General features: G+C 40.2%; 1 protein-coding gene across 13 annotated transcripts in view; it reads left to right on the top strand.

Annotated features, from left to right (window-relative positions):
• PSD3 (pleckstrin and Sec7 domain containing 3) overlaps positions 1–18,510 on the top strand; it is a 547,860-nt gene extending 529,350 nt beyond the window's left edge. For all 13 annotated transcript variants that reach the window (XM_055349507.2, XM_055349521.2, XM_031013674.3 and 10 more), the window contains one exon: positions 9,858–18,510. In XM_055349507.2, coding sequence (XP_055205482.2) covers positions 9,858–10,073 — 216 coding nt within the window. In that variant the 3' untranslated portion in view covers positions 10,074–18,510. The remainder of the gene's footprint in view (positions 1–9,857) is intronic.
• Positions 18,511–19,434: the final 924 nt, after the last annotated feature.

Genomic DNA, 19,434 nt, shown 5'->3' with positions numbered 1-19,434 from the left:
ACAAGCTGTCATGGAGAACTCTGGGAATGTGCTTCTGAGGGATACCCGGTATGACTTCGGGGAATTCCAGTACAATCAGAAGGAAAAGCAAAGTGTAAACCAAAAGATTAACCACGTGCCCTATATTAAAATGTTGCCATAACAAGCTACCTTTTTTGTTTTAGAAGATGTAAGTTACATAGGGAAAAACTTAATGAGTGACAAACTTTTATCCTTAGGGAAAATTTAGTCTCTTACCCAGATAGCAGTACTTCTTTAGCCCAGATTACTTATCTTGGGTAAGTGGAAGCTTAACCTTCTATCCTTGTGTTTCAGAGGCTAATTTTTTTTTTCCATTTTGTTGAACAACAAACTCGGTAATCCCGTTAATCAAATCAGGGTGCATTTTCTTTTTTAATTTTATACTCAGCTATAGTCAAAACTATCACAAGGCGAAGCTGGGTGGGACCTTTGGGAACAGCCAGAGCCAGAGGCCTTGTGGGTGGCAGATCTTCGTAAGATTGCTCTGTTTGTGGTTTGGAACCGGACAATTTATTTCTTGAGTTTTCCACCTAGAAAATAAAATGTGTGGTATTTTCTAAGTAAGCTTTGTAGACTTACAGAATGTTCATTTTAGTTTCGAAAAAGAGATGAAAAGCTGAATACTTATACAGACTGAGTTTAAAGAAAGAATTTTGAGAGCTAGAGAAACAGTGTAAAGAATGAGAGAAATCATAGTGTTTTAAAATTAGTTTTCAGCAGGAATTGCATACTCTTCTTAACAACTCATATCTCCTTCTTCTTCTCCACAAAGAGAACAGTGTTGTTATTCAAAGGTAAAAGCACCTGCTTTCTACTCCTGGTCTTGGCAACTGGTTGGACCCTGAGGAAAGGAATAGCAGGGCCTGGAGGTGGGGAGCGTCTACTGATGGTCACTCAGCTCTCCTTCCTCTCTGAAGGGCCTGTCCAGGAAACTCCGTAGGGGCACTGAAGAGTAAGATAGAGCTGAGTCCACAGTCAAGAGCAGATTCCTATGATAGCTTCATGGGACGGGGTATGGGAACAGAAATGCAGATAAATGAAGCTCTCAGAACACTTCCTACAGACCCAGGCCTCCTGGACTGTGCTAGTGTTGAGCTCTGATTATACCATTATATTAAAAAGTAAGCTTTTTAATGTTTAATTTTTTAAAAAATGAAAGTCCCAGAGTTCATTTAGAGAGCAATAGGGCAGAAAGGGAGAATGAATCAAAAGAACGGAATTCACACTTTTTTTGGATTTCCCAGAAAGCCATGAACACGAACTATATAAATAAAAATGTGTGGTTATTTGCTATATTTAGGCAGTAGGTTACTACTGTATTCTGAAGCCTGACATGGGAGTAGCATAGGGAAAAGAAAAAAAAAAAACCTGAACATTTTCTTTTTAAAAATGTAATTTCCAGCATAGCTTTCATACAGGAACTCTGTTTTGAATGCAGATGCTTTCTTAAGTCAGTAGGTAGTGGTGGGTGGGCCACCTGGTCAAGGAGAGTCTCTGCAACTCAATTCTGCCATCATCCCGTAGTACGCAGAAGGGAGATGAGCAGTCCTTACTTGAATAAGCAGTTCCTTCAGAAGCTCCTTGTTTTGTTTGTTTGGTTTTTTTTTTTTTTTTTTTTTTGGTTTGTCTCTTTGTTTTCCATTGTAGAGATCTAGGAGCAAAGTGTATTACTGTGTACATGACATTATTGCTTTTCTGCTCATTTTGTCTTAAGATGGCCTTTTGCCCTGTCTGCATGAGAAAACGAAATGTCAGGAGGATATGTATTCAGGATTTGGTTGCTAGAGCAGTGAGGTCTGAATGCAAATAGGAGCAGTCAGTTAAAATTGCAGCCCAGTTGTATTTTCATTCAGATTGTTACTATCGTATTCATGTATCAGAGGTCAAAAGGAGATATTATTCTATTAAATGGGATATAAAATGGTATGCAGGGCTCTGGAGAGAAACTCTTCAGTGAGATCCATGTAAATATATGTGTGGATATGATTAAACTACTTTTCAAAGAATATCAATAGTTGTAATTTTTTTCAAAACACAATTAACATTCAACCCAAGTAGCAGTTTACATGGTCTTAGACACGATAATTTTTATTTATCCCTCGTAGACATTGATGCTAGTGAAAAGGGATTTTTTCCCTACATATTTGGGAAGTTTTGTTTTTGTTGTTTTTTTTTGTTTGTTTTTGAGAGACTGAGTCTCACTCTGTCGCCCAGGCTGGAGTGCAGTGGCGTGATCTAGGCTCACTACAAGCTCCGCCTCCTGGGTTCAGGCCATTGTCCTTCCTCAGCCTCCCGAGTAGCTGGGAGTACAGGCGCCTGCCACCACGCCTGGCTAATTTTTTTTGTATTTTTGTTAGTAGAGACGGGGTTTCACCGTGTTAGCCAAGATGGTCTCGATCTCTTGACCTCGTGATCCGCCGGCCTCGGCCTCCCAAAGTGCTGGGATTACAGGTGTGAGCCACCGTGCCTGGCCATATTTGGGAAGTATTTTTACAGATAATCGAAGATCAGCTTAATAAAGAAATACAGCAAAAAAATGTAATAAGGAGGGGTTACACACTGAAGAAAGAATTTTACTTGAGTAGACAAAGACGCCATTAAACACTTGAGTTGCCTTTGGCTCTTGGTGGTCACAAAAGGCTTTATCAAAACAGCAAATTTTAGTTAATTAAGAGGGAGAGCTCACTGAATGGGCCAGGTCCAAGAAAACAGTATGTAGATTCTTGTCAGCAGAGATCTGCCATTGCAGTTGTATCTGGTAAAATTCCATCCCAAGTTATTTTTCTGATAGTGGAATTATATTATGCTTACACTGCTGGAACTCTATTTACCCTGTTGGAGCATTCCTAAGGAAGGAAGCTGAGTGTGCGGCTCTGAAATTATTTAGAATTGACCTGAGAATGAATCTGCAGAGACAAAGATAAAATCTTTAATAACATAACCAAAGGTAGCAAAACTGCCCCTGAGGCATGCATTTTTCTGGAACTGTCTTTGCCCTTGTAAATGAAAGACACATACCTGAAAGGGCTACATTATGAAGACTAAACAACAATTTCAGAGAATGAATTAAGGCCACTCTTATTAGTTAGAGGCATTGTCAACAACAGGCTACTTGACTGCAAGACTCTTCTTTTTACCGCCACCATGCTTTCCACGGGCTCATTTTTAAACATCCCATCTCATTTTTAATGTGCCCTATCTGGAACTATGTTAATTTTTGTGTAGTGATTACTTTGTGGCCTGAAATTATATTAGTTAAAACATCTTGTTGCTGTTTCAGATTCCCTTTTGTACCATCTGGCTATAAAAAATTATCAAAGCGAAGATATAATACTTGAATATTGTTATTATTTGTTTAGTACCAACAGCAGATTCCCTCCTGAATTCATATTGATGAGGCTAATATCCTCTGACCCAGAGAACTTAGAATCTTAGGTTAGTATGGAATTATGTATCCAAAGTTAAATGAGCTCCTGATACTTTACGTGTCAATTTCATGTGAGAATGATCAGGCAAGTAGATTCCAGATATAAATAATCCTTGACAAATCCTTATCTTTTTAATGTATGCTTTTAGAAGACAAATGTAGAGCCTTCTCTTCATGTTGTAATGAATTGTAATGAGACCTAGTAATTATCCAAATGAGGACTCACTGGAGTCCACCTACAGTGGTCCAGTTTCTCACTTTATTTTGAAGCTCACAGTGGGCAATAAAGTCTATTTTTCATGTACTGCTACATAAGAGATTCTCAGGGCCGAGTGAGGTGGCTCGCCCCTGTAATCCCAGCACTTTGAGAGGCCAAGGCAGGAGGATCACCTGAGGTCAGGAGTTTGAGACCAGCCTGACCAACATGGAGAAACCCCGTTCTCCAATAAAAATACAAAATTAGCCAGGCGTGGTGGCGCGCATGCCTGTAATCCCAGCTAGTTGGGAGGCTGAGGCAGGAGAATGGCTTGAACCTGGGAGGCAGAGGTTGCAGTGAGCCGAGATCGCCCCATTGCACTCCAGCCTGGGTGACAACAGCGAAACTCCATCTCAAAAAAAAAGATTCTCAGAAAATGGGTCTATGTTTTATGAACCTCAAAAGTATAATATAACCTACGTTTCTCTCTAAAGAGAGAGAAAAAGCCCCAGTCCTAAGCAAGGCAGGCTGTACCTCAGTGCACTGTTGAGGATCTGACACGTGTGGCATCTTGACAACAGAGGTCAAGAGAATATGCAGTGGAAGTGGACAAGCCTTTGCCATGTGGTGGCTTATGAGCTTCAATACTGACAGGGTCAGACCTTAGCATTTTTGTGAAAAACATCATTGGAACGGTGGGATACTGAAGATAAAGGTGTGTTCCCAGAGGATCCTGAATTAGGAACACATCAGGCATCTACCATCAACGTGTATATCCATGTTATTTTTCTTTTTCTGGATTCGCCATATTACGAGTTCAAAATATATTTTCTACCGTGTATGGAAAAATGTGTTCCTCATCTTTCTGTTCATGCACTCAGTGGTGCTTATTCCTTGTCCACTGTGTGTTCTTGGCCCTGGGGATATATTAGTAAACAAATGCAAAGTCTACCCTCATGTGATGGTATCTAGTATTGGGGGGCAAAGGAGGAAATCAAAAGATTTTTTTTTTTTTTCAAGTAAAATATAAGGCTGTCAGATGGGGAGAAGTGCTAAGGAAAAAATAAAGCAGTAAGAGTAGGTGTTCCAGTTTTAGATTTTGATGGCCAGGGAAGGCCTCAGTGTCAAAGTGACGTTAGAGTGCACACCTGAAAGAGATGAGGGAGGGGAGGGAGGAAGTCCTGTGGGCTTTTGGAAGAAGAGCTTTTTGGACAGAGAATAGCAAGTTCCACAGGTCCTCGAATAGGAGTGTGTGCCATGGAGGCAGATTCAAGCCCAGGGACAGAACTGAGAGACTGGGCCACGGGAAAGGGGTGGCGCATGGGTTTCCTAGGGCATTTTAAGGATTCCTGGTTGAGAAGGGTTTTAAGGATGAGAATTAAGGATGAGTACTTAAACCATTGGAGTACTTTGGGCAGAGCTGACATACTCTGTCTTGCGTTTTAACAGGGCAGTGTCTTTTGAAAGGAGTGCACATGGAGGGCAAGGAGGGAACAGGGAGAGCAGTCAGGCGACTGTGGGAGGAACCCAGGTGCAAGGTGATGAGCTCGGTCCAGACTAGAAATGGGAGAGGTATTGAGAAATGGTGCAGTTCTGAAGATAGATGGACAAAACTTGCTGACTGAAAGGATGTGAGACATTAGAGAAAAAGAAGAGTGAAGGAGCAAAGCTTTTATTGTCAAATTTCCTTCTTCACCACTGAAGAATTATCCCTAAGCTTTCTCCCTAAGTACTAGAGTGCTAATCATTTCCTAGAACCTGAAAGTGGTTACAGACACAGGCATACCTGAGATACTGCAGGTTCAGTTCCAGAGTACTGCAATAAAGCAAATATCACAATAAAACAAGTCACCCAAATTTTTTTGTTTCCCAGTGCATATAAAAGTTGTTTATAGCATACGGTCATCCGTTAAGTGTACGGTTGCATTATGTCTTAAAAAACAATGTATGTACCTTAATTTTAAAATACCTTATTGCCTACCACCTTCTATCAGAATAGCAAAAGAAGCTGCTTTCATAAACTGTCCTAGCAGGCTTCTACTTACATGTCAGGGGCCAAATCTAGGCCACAGGGCAGCAGTGGAAACTAACAGAGACAAGGGCCATCACGCCTACTTTAAACCATAATTCCTCTCATGGGGCTGGGCACGTTGGCATTCTTAATAAAGAGCACAGTTCCATTAGTACGAAAGAAGAGGCTGTTCGGGAAGCAGGAAACACCGTCTACCGCAATATGATTGATGAGCTTCTTGGGTCCATGTTGACCACTTGAACACTGATCGTTTTCAGTCTCTGAGCTGGTGTGTCAAACCTTTAAAAAGTAATTTACTGGCCAAATGTAGTGCCTCACGCTTGTAATCCCAGCAGTTTGAGAGGCCGAGGCAGGCGGATCATGAGGTCAGGAGATCAAGACCATCCTGGCCAACATGGTGAAATCCTGTCTCTACTAACACAAAAAAAATTAGTCGGGCTTGGTGGTGCACGCCTGTAGTCCCAGCTACTCCAGAGGCTGAGGCAGGGGAATTGCTTGAACCCAGTAGGCAGAGGTTGCAGTGAGCCGAGATCGCGCCACTGCACTCCAGCCTGGAGACAGAGCAAGACTCCGTCTCAAAAAAAAAAAAAAAGTAATTTACTAATATACTTCTTGCTGCTCCTTTACTTTTTCTTACGCACCAGCTTTCATTTAAAACTTAAATTTCACAATCGGTCTTAGGAAAAGAGATGCAAATCACATCTTCTCTGAAAGGAAGAAAGGAAATAAAGTCTCCCAATGATGCTGTTGCATAGTTAAGAAATATGACCTTCCTACTGCCCAGAAAGAGAATATGAGGCGAAATCAATGAAGAGAGAAATTTCAGTTATGTTTCTTGCCGTTGCTCTCCAGAGCATCATTCATAGTTATTTTTCTTTATTCTGAGACAATTTTATTTTGTCCTCAAATCCTCTGGATAGCATTTACATATGTGGTTGAGTCTGTAATCCTAGAGATAATTGGCTAAAACTAATACCTGCTGGTTAGTCCTGAAATTAAAGTTATGTTTTCCTAAAATGTTTTGAAGAGGTATATTTGGTTTGGTTCAGTAAAATCTAGACTCAGAGACTGGTAAAATGCAAAGCTACATTTCTGGGTTTTGTAACCTGTGTCCCTATAAGCCTTTTTTAAGTCAGAAATGGGGCACAGCGTTTGCAAACTCATCAACCCTTGAAGGCTTCCTTAACAGCAGGGCAGGCTTTGTTTTCTGGCCCCCCTTACCCCCTTTTTTCTGCTTTGTCTTTTCTTCTGATCTGATGACTCATGCACTGCCACACCTCTGTGCTGTGCCTTTTGTTTGTTGATTGACACACTGATGTAATTTATTTAAGACAATAGCTTTGCAGCTGGAGCTGTAAAATGAGTGGATGAGATGGCTTTCCTTCATGTATTTTTCAGGTGGATTTTTCCAGTAGTATTACTTTATTCAAAGACTACTGGAAAACTGTCCCTATCATCTTTTCTCCTTTTGTCCCCTTTCAAGTGATCTAAACAATTTTTCTTCATTCTCTTTTCATTGTGTAAACACTCCAGCTTCATGAAATCGTATGCCTTATGCTGGTTTCCTGAATCTATTTTTAAACTACCTTTAGACTATTTTACTAAACTTTGTTTCTGTTGGGGGTAGTTCTTTTCTGTTTTTTAATCTTGCCACCAAGGCAGTTTAGGAGTAGATTAATTAATAAATTCATAAAATGAAAAGGAGTTTAGAATCTTTATGTCCTGTGGATATTATCTTGTTCAGTCCTCTGATTTCATAGTGCATCTACTGATGTGTGATACTGATGACATTTTTTACTAGCAAACCTTATGAAACTATCATGTGGCCTTCTGAGATAATGCTTAGCATGCTATTCTGTATTTTGTTACTTCTTTATTGAAATTGGAATGTGTGTTTAGTAATGCTTTAAACTGCAAATAACAATACTTGATAAACAGTGGTTTAACCCATAGGATATTTATTATTCATACTTAACATGATTCCAGAGGTTGTAGCCTTAGGGTTGGATCCAGCTCATCCTGTCAACATGGCTCTCTCCGTCCTTCCATTTTCCCTCAGGTGCAGCATGTTGTCCTATTTCCTCATACCTATTGCCCATGTCACGGGGCAGCAGCTTTAGGAGTCATGTCCGTGTTAAGGAGGGAATAAGAGTAAGAGGCTAGGCCACGTGCAGTGGCTCACGCCTGTAATCCCAGCACTTTGGGAGGCCAAGGCGGGTGGATCACCTGAGGTCAGGAGTTCAAGGCCAGCCTGGCCAACATGGCGAAACCCCATCTCTACTAAAAATACAAAAATTAGCTGGGTGTGGTGGTGTGCACCTGTAATCCTAGACATTTGGGAGGCTGAAGCAGGAGAATTGCTAGAACCTGGGCGGTGGAGGTTGCAGTGAGCTGAGATCATGCCACTGCACTCCAGCCTGGATGACAGAATGAGACTCTTGTCTCAAAAAAAAAAAAAAAGAATCAGAGGCTAACACCAGTGACTTTTCCTTAAAGTCTGTCCCTTTTATCAGAAAGCAAAATCTCTTTCCCAGAAGCCCCCCAAAAGACTCTTCCTTACGTCTTACTGGTCACAATATCACATGGCCCAACTCAGCTACAAGAGAGACTGGGAAAGTAAGTATCTCTGGTTTTATCAGTCTTTGTAGTGAAAGGCACGTAAGAGTAGAGGGAGTTGAGAATGGCCTTTGACTGGCCAAACAACAGTGTCTGTCAGAGGAGTCATCCTAAAATCTATATACATATAATCTATATTTTCATATCAATGGAGGTAATATAGCTTAAGAGCCATGGGTTTTGAACTCAGATTGCCTTGGTTCAAATCCCAGTTTCATTTCTTCCTTACTTTGACTTTGAACTTCTCGTTGCCTTTGTTGCCTTAACTGTAAAGCAGGGATGGTAAGTTATCAGTTGTGTATGAATATTGTGTGAATGACCTGTGTTAAGCTGTTGGCACTCAATAAATGTCATCATCGGCAACCAACGCTCACACCCGACTTGAATACTGGCCAACCCCAGAACATACTGAATGTCTAGCAGCTTTTTCCCATTGTTAAACCAAACAGCTTGAAAAGGTAGCACTTCTAAATTACTAACTTAAAAGTGACACATACAAAACCCCAATCTGACTAGAAAAATCCCTAAGACGGATGTATAGTCAAAACAGAATTTGCCTGCCTTTGTTGGGACAATTTATAACTGACATGTTCTTTGGTTTAGAAATAAAACACTTTAAGCGTTCTATAAATTCTTCATGTGTTGAGGCAGGATGGTGGAATACTTACTTTACCAGAATGTATCAAATTAAGAATCTGAGACCCTTCTCTAATTTGCAACATATATGATAGTTCTATATATTGATTGGGATAGGAACTGGAAAAAAAAAAAGTGCCAGAGCCATGGAAAAAGAAAAAAAAACTTAGATATCCAAGAGACAGAGGAATCAAGGAACTGTTTGAAACATAGTAGGTACTCAGTACATAGTTGGTAATGAATATTGTTGATTTGGAAAAGCATCAGAAAATAACTTGAAATTCTGCCAACTTCATACTGTTCATAGCAGCACCTGTTCATAATAACCGGAGAAGTGGGTAATCCTTGCAGAAAAGCAACGGAGGGAAACCCAGAGCAGCTTCTAGAAGGTAGTATGGTCTCATAGGGGACTGACTGTCCAGGAGATTCGCCATGGAATGGTCCCTCAAGGCAAGCCTTTGTAGGGTTACAGGGAGTCACAATAAGAGTAAACAACCATATCCAAGCCGGTTTCATGTGAGGCCTGGACTACCTGGGGAGGCTCAGGTGACTTTGGTACAGAGCCACAAGAGCCATGCAGCCGCCGAAAACCAGAGGTGACAGCTCCTCCAACTAAGACCCTTCTTATGCCTGAGTGTTCTAGATTCATGGTGTTCCATCTGGTAGCCAGCAACTCCAAGTTGACATTCCGTCAGAATCTAGAACAAATGAGAACTAAAATTCTAACTTAATTTCTTATCTACATAAGACAGTCTCTGTAGTTGCCTGTCATGTGCCCAGTAAGTGCCCAAGTAATTTGTCAGTTTGGGAAATGAAGCGAAGTCTTCAACAGCCATTCACACTCTCCAGGTGGGTAGTACACAAGTGTGCTTCACACGTGCATTTTGAACAGTTTTCTGACTACCATTGTTCTCTGGCTTTGCCTTCAGAAAACCCGCTATGAAATGTATGTCAGCATTCTCAAGGAAGGAGGCAAAGAGCTACTGAGTAACGATGAAAGCGAGGCTGCAGGACTGAAGAAGTCGCACTCGAGTCCTTCGCTGAACCCGGATACTTCTCCGATCACTGCCAAAGTCAAGCGTAACGTGTCAGAGAGGAAGGATCACCGACCTGAAACACCAAGCATTAAGCAAAAAGTTACTTAGAGTCCATCTGCGGCCAGGAAGTGCTGGTCATGGAGCAAAATAGGGTTTTTCAAGATCTTTCTGGTAATCCGTGAATATATTTAAAAAAAAAAAGTCTGTGACAAAATGGTGCATTAGTAATTTTTTCTATTGTATATTTTTGTTGGTTTCTGTACAGATTGTCTTTGCTCTTGATTTCTTTTGCTTTGATGATTTTTGCAACTTGATAGCTAATGCACCTTTTCTGTGAGAAGGAGGGGATCGTGATTTCAGAATGAATTATGTATCCCTTCTCTTTTGGTTTTCTCTTGTTTGCAGTCTGCTCAGTTGTTTTATGTATTCTCATATCAACTGTTAAACTTTTTTTTAAGGTTAAAGAATTTAATTCATTGTGAAACACTTAACTGGACAAACTGTAGTTTTAGTAAATTCTAGCTGGAGTTAATATACGCCTTTATATGTGAAATCTTGCCCAGTCACAGAGGTAGAATTGAGCACTCACAGATGCTCCAGTAAGAATCACAGTGCTGGGAATCTAGTTGCTGCAATATGAGGCAGCTTCATGTGCAGCTCAGCACTTGTTGTTGAGATCGGACCCTGCTGGAAGCAGGGAAAAGGAGCGTGAAGATCGTAGGACTGAGAACTTAGGGAATCACATTAGCTTGCTTGAAGTGCTGATTCCATTTCAGCCAAGCAAGGGAAAGAGGAAGTGGAGTCATTTTGCCTTTGAAGGCTGAGGAAAGATTGATACCCAGTTAATTTTGTTTGCTAAAGGATGGGGGCAATAATCGGCCCTTGAGGAGCTGCAGCAGTAGGCATGTGCTCAGTCTGCAGCAATTGTTACCTCACTCCCACAGGGTCTAGACTAGAAATCCATCATCTCTATCGTTGATATCCTTCCATCCAGGAATAGATTTTTCTTACTCTACATATGTGTGTGTGCGTGCGTGTGTGTGCGTGTGTGGGCATGGGGTTGTGTCCTGGTTGTGATATTGAGGTCTTCCTTCCTAACAAATTAATACTAAAATGAAACAGCTTTTCTTGTGTCCTTAAGACAAAATAAGGAAGGAAAATGTAGCTGCAGTTGTCCACAATGGATATTGGTTCTTTAAAATATATCTGAAAGTAATAGTCAGAATGAATTATGGTTGGAAAACTGAGGAATCTTCTGGTTGCAGGTGCAAAGTGACTTTGTTTATTCTTGTCTCAGTCTCCTTGATAGCCACTTCACTCTGCTACTACTCAACTTTCTCCTAAAAATACTTTATCTATTTTCAGTCCTTTCTTTCTGTCTACTCAAAATGGTTCTATTAACTTTGCAGTCATGAGCTTGTTCCAGTTACAGTCCCTTTGCAGTTCAGGGTGATAAACAGAATATTCTTCTGTAGAGGAAGAGAAAGGAGTGAAAGTTTAGCCCACTGAGACCTAGAGCTTTGTGATTTCCTAACCTTGAAACTCCGTAATCCCTAAAGTTAAAATCTCCACAAGTGGCACAACTTCAGAACTAATAGAATCACTTTGATTATTCTTTTTCCTCCCTTAGAAATTTTCTCTAGTTCTATAGTTTATTTGTTGAAGGTACTATGACCAAAGAATCAGCTGCTCTACATGAATAGCATGGTTCCAGTGAATTAGAGAAAACCTGCTGTAAAGCCATGGTAGTGTCTAAGTGGTATGTTATTATGATGTACTAGCATTTATTTACAGAATTATTTATTAACTTTTACTTCCTTCCCCTCTGTAAATGTACATGACTGTTGCCCAGAGAAGGCTTACCCCTCTCTAGGGTTGCAGTTGCTTTCTTTGTAATAAGTATTTTGCCACACCTGTAAAAAAAAACCTCACTTTTAACGCTCTGCCTTGTTTGGGTAAAGGCAGTAACTAAGTTTATGTTTCAGAACTGCAAAACAAACAGGATAGTTACCAATATGGCCCATGTATCAGACTGATTTTTGTAGCCTCTCACTGAATCCAACATATCCACAAGCAAGTTATCTGTCTTTCTACCTGATAATCTAAATTATCAGGATATTTGTTCTCTGCCTAAATGTTTATACTAAGCAGAGGGGAGAGAGGTACCTAGACCATGTCATCTACGAGCTTCAGTAACTAAAGAAAAAGGAACTTCCCTGAGTGGCTTGAATGTGTTTGCCCACAGTCTATATCTATGTATATAGAATGTCTGTATGTATTTTACTTATTTAATATACATTGAATGGTACCTTGCTACAGTATTTCTGACATTTAGAGTAGTGTTGAAATACTCGGCTAGCATCAGCACCACTATAGCACTGTCCGTGTCATATGACTCACTAATATTAACTCCAGGGACTTCTGGATAGGTTAATAGATCATTGGATACAAAGGGCTCTTTTGAAGCTTCAGTATACCATGTTTGCATAGTTTATCTTTAAAAACAACTTTAAAGGTTCTTTTGTGAGCCAGGATCTCAGACTGCCGTAGCATGATGCTGTCCATCTTTAGCGCATGGGCTGAGAACACCTCTTCCCTGAGGCTTCTGAAAGTTGCTGTCTGTCATGAGCGCATGAAGGAGGCCAAGAGTTTATGCTATGGGAGGAAACAGTCACTGATTTGCCTAGATTCTGAGAGTCTGGCCCATAGCCAACCACATTTTCTTTTGGGATAATTTATTTCCTGTGGTATCTAGCCAGAAGAAATTGAGGATGTTTCCTTTCACAGCTGCTCCAAGCCTGTTGCCCAATTCACGGTACAAGGGAGCACCCCTTCCCTTTCCTCTGAAGGTACGCCACCCACCTCCGTCCCCCACCTCAGCACCCAGGAGCCTTGGGACTTCCTTCCATATGATAAATCATTCTTCTTCACGTCAATACACTTCATATTAATTTCTAGTATAGAAAATCTTGACAGCTATCAGAATGCCTTGGTCATAGTCTTGTTGCAAAATTGACCATACAGGTGGCCCATGTATAAAATCTGAATTTTAGGGGTTTGTTCCCACCTCGCATGCTGGCTTTTACAGTGGGGTGTCTGGGATTCCTCATTAGCAATCAGAACTTAATTACTAGGATGCAGAGTCCTTACTTTATCGCCAGCCCGTAGGCATTTCTGAAGTGCACTTTTTTGAAACATCATTTTGCTAACTCTCAGCAGTGTCTAATTAAACTGAGCAATATTTTTGTGAATTTTAATTAATCTCAGCAAAACCATGATGGGAGAGAGTCCTCTCATGGAAATGTAGTCCCTGGATTATGTGTAACCTTTTTATTGCTCTTAGATGCAGAGGATAGAAAGCATTTTTTGGTGCAGTGGTCTTGTGGCAAACACAAGAACCTCTATGCGTCTCCCACTGTTATCCTAATCTAGAAAATGAGGACTGGCCCCTAGGCAGAAGTGCCATGAGGAATTAACTCTGGAAGAGGAAAATCTGGGTGGCTTTCCAAGGCTAAGATAGGTTTGTATTTCACCCTGTGGCCAAGCTACAGAACTTCTGAGATTGTGGAAGAATTTTTGCAACCAGCAGGGAAAGAGGCCTCTTACTGCCTAAACACAAAGTTACACTGAGCTTTTCTACTGTCCTTTGCCTATTGCTCCCTCTATCATGTAAAGATCTGGGAAGGATGAGAGGCAGGGCCTGCTTGTCATGAGCTGCACTCTTCTCTTTTTAACTAATCATTGACAATTGGAAGAAAATTGACGTTAAAGAAGTTTCTCCATTGTCTTACTAACAAAACCTTTTGGGTTTCATTAATTGTCCTTGAAATTGAGTTCCTTTGGCATTTTTCCTTGTAGTCATCAGTTAAGCATGTTGCATCCTGAATTCACAGGAAGTTTAGCTTTGCAGATTTGAATCTCTGTAATTTAACTCCCGTGGACTTGGTCGAGTTTTCAGCAGGTTGGGAGCCACCTCTCTTCATTTCAGCAGTGAGTCATCCCTTGACTTTTCAAATGACAGAATTTTTTCCAGTTGTAAAATTAGCAGTGTAAAACAAAGAACCAAAGTGGCATCCTAAGAGTTGTTAAACCTGAAGTCTAGTTTATGAGGAATTGTCCAAGTTGGAGTTTAAATAGTATCTGCTTTTGTCTCAAAGCATCTAAGTTATTCTGACAGAAAATGGTAAGTCAGCTTTGCAGGCAGATGCGCCTCTGGGCCTCCTACCTTGCTCCACAGCTTTCTGGCCATCTTGTCTCCCAGGCCATGCCACTGCTGTGCCACAGGTCAGCAAATTTCTTTCCACCAGTCTTATAGCATCTTACATGATCAAATCATCACAGAATAACCCCATGATAGACTATTGATAGCAATAGAGAGGGGCTTTGTCACTGATTTTTCTCTCAGATTCCTTTTCCATCTCTCATCCATAAAGGAAGGACTGAAATCCAAAGGCATTCTCCTTTTGTACCTACAGTATCCAGAACCCATGTGGGCAGCCTTCTGCTTATGACAATAATTGGCCCATTGCATGCAGACAGAATGTCTTCATAGAGAGAATGTCATTAAATACTTGAATCTGCATGACAGTTTGACTTGAATGCAACAGCAGGAAAATTTTGCAAGTTACATAATTGTATATACAGTAGGTTTTCTTAAGTCTCTTTGGTTCATCCTTTGTAATTTGTGTGTGTATCTGTAGTATTGCAGGCTTTTGGAGACTATTCTTACAGGTAGTATGTCAGTCATCAAAGAAAATGCTGTCACCTGCCATTGTTGTATTTGTGGGTATTTATAGTTGTATGTATGTAAATGCATCAGTGTGTAGATTGCGTATCAGTGTATGGTACATGTACATCAAAATTATTTTTGTCCTTAATCAGTGTGATATGAAAAGCAAGTACAACCTCATAGGACTGATTATATAATGAAGTTGTTGAGAGTATACATAGTGGTATTGTTTTATTAAACTTAAATTCAAATAATATTTTGATTAAAATTTTTAATAAGACTTTATGCTAGAAAATTCTGTCTTTGAGCTTTGAATCACCAGGGCAAAAATGACTTTGAACTAACCTTGTGAATCTTTTGCAGTGTACTGTGTGCAATACCAAGGGCATAGCTCCCTGTAATTTGGGAAATACAGAAAGAAAAGAAAAAAAAAAAAAAAGGCAGCCTGTGCAGTCTTAGTAACTTTAGTATTAAGAGCACTTAAAGTCAAACTGACAATTTTGGGCTTATTACAAAATGTGATGCTTTAAAGCACACGTTCTTTATTGTTGTTGTAATTAGTCCATAAAAAATATAGCTTTCGGAAGAATTAAGTACCCACCATATCATTTATGTATTTGTATATGTTTTACGGGAGATCGAACCACTCTCGTGGTGCCGCATCCGTACTCGCTTGACTTGGAAGAAATATCACAAGCACTAAAGTATATCAGGGCATCCCAGGATTGGGTACTGTATCCTAGGTTTGCAGTTGCAGAAATTAGCATCTAGTGTCACAGGTAAAAGAATTTCAGGACCAGGTTTAAACTTTATTTTAAATATTTTTATACTTAGGTCTCTTTTTCCTGCCTCTCCCCAAAGAAGAGCCACTGGCCTTAGTTGTTTGAGCTTACTGCTTATATTATAGAGTGTAAATAGATAACTAGAGGCTAAAATTTTATTAACCAGCATGTTTGGTATATTTAAAGCAGTGACTGAGTGTGTTTGAGTGAGTGGCTGAGTGCAGTGTCTTTTGTTTAAACACACTGCCTCGTGTCTTTGTAGCTGATTCAGAGAGTTTGAATTGTGGGGTGGGAGACTAACTTCAGCTCCAGGCTGCAGTAATGTGTTGGTAGTTACACTTGAGGCATTTTTTTTTTGTTTTTGTTAATTAACTCTATAATCTCAAACTATTTTTGCAAATATATCATTTTTCCTAATTGGTTCTTGACGTGCAGTGGACTGGCTCTGTGAATGATTGGCAGGGTCTTAGTTTTGCGAGAGTATTTCCTTCTAAGAATTATTGTGATCTGCAGAAACAGCCATTTGATTTAAAAATCATGTAGAAAAGGAGTAGGAGAAGCAAAACGTTTCATTTTTGGGCCTTAACTATTTGAAATGTTTGGACTTTCAAAATAAAGCCATGGAGTTTATAAAGCCAAGTAACCATTTGACATGGATAATATCTACTCTAGAGAGAGTATATATGCACATTGATTTTTAATGCTGTTAAGATACTTTTGTAAAACTGTAGGAACAAGAGTAATTAGACCAAATTGTAGCTTAGGGGACAGTAAACTGGTTGCTTTCCATTTAGGGTAACCATGCATGTGGTTAGTCCTCTACTCCTGAGATTCAGAACCAGTTGACTGTCCTCTTAGGTGTATAAGGAGAAAAGTTGACACGTCTGGGACCTCTGACATGTGTACACATGCTTGCACACATGCACACACAGTGAATGTTTTAAGTTATACAAACATAAGACCTTAAGATGCAAAGAGCCAGAATATTCTAAAGAGGTGATGAACAGAGGGGGTGGAAACTGCATCACAGATGTTTTCCAAGGACCAGGGTGGAATTTGAGCTCTAGTGTCTGACTTTGAGATGCATTATATTTTTAACACATAAATGAGGGGATCCATATCACATTCTTTGTTGTGGACCACCAAATTGAAGACTTTCTTGTAATTCACAAGCAGCAGCTCTCCAGCATCTCTCTGTAGCCTAGGTGAAGTCCCAGAAGCTGGTGTGCATCGTTTTCCAAGGTGGCAGAGCTGCTTGCTCTGCAGATCATTCCTTTGAGAGAGGAGTACAAGTGAAGAAACAAGGAGGCACTTCCTGTAGGAGCACTGATGTGCCTTGTCCACACTCCCCTCTGAGCTTTGCTGGTAAGAGAGCTCCGACTCAACATGCTGAGCAGTTGAGCACTTTTCCATCAGCAACAACAGCGAGGATGGAAATGGAAAGGAACCGAACTAAAATGCATTTCCCTTTGCAGGGCAGAGAGCTAAGCTCTTAGGAATAGTGTTATAGAAATAAGCACCCTAACTTCAATTCCTGAAAATGTTGGTTAATGGAGAGAATTTTGGAGTTTCACTTAATATTTTCCCATCAGTCGACATAAATAAGTCTTCAGACGCTCCTAGAAGAGTCCCAGCCCAAGGCTCGATTAAGGACCACACTGCAGGTCTGAGGCTCACTGCTCTGAGTCCTGAACACCAGAGCCCTGCAGAGGGTGGTGATAACACATCATCTCTGCAAAGAGGAACCTCTCCCCCGGCCGCCACTTCACTCAGGCTTCTACTGAGCAGCAAGGACAGCCTGGGTTTCAAATGCCACTTCCCTGCTTTAGGGATCCAGGTGTCCTGATAGCGTGACCCTGCTGAGGCAAGGTATCAACTCCGAGAGTGACTGAGTCACTGAGCGTGGCACATGAACAAACGTCATGACAAAGATTCTCTGAGTGAAGTTAACACCACGCATTTTACCTTTGCAAAAAACAAACTGGCACCCTGAGTTCTAACTACGGATGGACGATATCTTTGCCTCCACACCCAGATTCCTGGAAATGGCTAACGTTTCCTTTCTAGGGGAAGAGTCGAGGAATACTCAAGTGCTAGCTTAGCAGCTTTGCTCAGTCCACATCAGAGCTGTTAGGTAAAGGCCTAACCACCTCCCTGCAGTCTCTTATATCTCAAGCTTTAGGAACCCATTTCTAAATGTACACTAGCGGAGAATTTATATTGTCAGCCTTGATTACCATAGGACAGGCAGAAAGGCGATAATTTGTATCTTTTAATATAAAAGAAGCTTTTAACTTTTCCAGCCTATTATAATAACTGAGTTATATTCACTGTGGCTCAAACTAATTGGCATTGTGGAACATTTCTTTACCTTCAAAGTTTTCTCCACCAATCATTTCAGTTCTATTGCAGTCCTGGTGCCATATGTCCCCTGCAAATTGTGAAAGTAATTAGTGACAAAACAGCAACCTGCTCCTTTTCAATGGCGAAACTGTCAGCATTAGCAGATTTGGGTAAGCTGGCGGTACTATAACATGTACTGGAAACCTGTTCCTCATCACCACCTACCAGATTCTGGAAATGCCATCTTCTAGAAAACGATGGCATTTGTGGTGGTCTTCTTTTGAATGGAACAGTAATTTGTGTGGATATTGTTAAAGTGTTTAAAGAATATTTTGACAATTAAGTTTACATTTTACAATTGCTTTATTTTTTATTAAAATAGTTGTATATAAATATTACCCTATTTCACTGTTGTTCAAGTAAATCTAAACCTCGTAGACAAGTGAGTCACCTGATATGTATAGAAGCTGTGATATATAGAGTACATTTATTGTGTAAATGTTTATGAATATAATTGTTCCTGTGTTTTTATAAGTTGGGGATATTTTGTTGTTTTACAGCAACAAAATTTATTGCATTTAAATGGTTTTTATGTAATAGAAATAATGCAAAATAGTGAAGGATTTAAAATATGTATATGATATATGTAAATGTACAAACTTTAGAAAGAAATAAATCCAACGAATTTCAATCATTTGAGGGAATGTTTTTATTTGCTTATTTAAGCAACTATAATAATACCTTTAAAAGTCAAATAACACCACACTCTGCCTGCCTCCATAAAAACACAACCGCAAGCCCCACATTGAAAGATGTCAGCAGAGTGGTTGAACAAAGTGGTGAGAAAATCAGACTAACACCGACTCACCTCCACGCATTTCTGTGAAGATTTGTGTTTGAACACTTCAGAGATCTGTTGTCTTCATTAAGGGGCTTTGAGCAGGGGAGGAGAAAATAAACTTTTAGAAGCAATTTCAAGAGCCATTTGCATTCCCATTTATTTCTCATCAAGGCAAAGAGACCATGCAGCTAGTTATTGTCCTAAAATGCAAATGCTGATCTCCAAATCACTGCCTTACTCTGCCTGGTGTGTACCTTTGTACTCTTTTCATGAAACCTAATGTTAAAAGTAAGATCCGTTGACTTGGAAATTCAAAAATAAAATGCCGTCCTATTCACTTCTAAATATTAGAAAGGATGTCTTATGTTGGGGGATTTGGACTTTTTGAAACAAGATCACTGGTTACAGCCTCTTCAGCACAAATGAACATGATGTATGGCAGAGATCAAAATTGCTATGAGGTGTAAATCTCAAAGAAATCAAAGCATTGTGGGGATTGGGAGAGCTATATCCTTTACCATCCCTTCGCTTTCACTCCAGCTCCCTGTTTGGAATGTGAAATGTGTCTAAAGACCACCAGGATGGCTGAATAGTAGAAAAGAGAGCTTTATTGGCCATATCAGTTTGCAAACTCGGAGAGTGGTCTCCGAAATATACCGAAGGTCCTCTTTCTTCTAAGAGGGAAGGGAAGGTTGGTTTTTATGCCTCACAGGGCCTGTATTACACAATAGAGTCATACATATTCAGCAGTGGGTTTGGAGGAAAAGCTATCCA

Source organism: Gorilla gorilla, chromosome 7 (genome assembly GCF_029281585.2).
Source record: "Gorilla gorilla gorilla isolate KB3781 chromosome 7, NHGRI_mGorGor1-v2.1_pri, whole genome shotgun sequence".
In the NCBI taxonomy this organism is placed as follows: Eukaryota; Metazoa; Chordata; class Mammalia; order Primates; family Hominidae; genus Gorilla; species Gorilla gorilla.
Note: the sequence above shows the minus strand (reverse complement) of the source record. Positions and strands in the feature narration are given on the sequence as shown.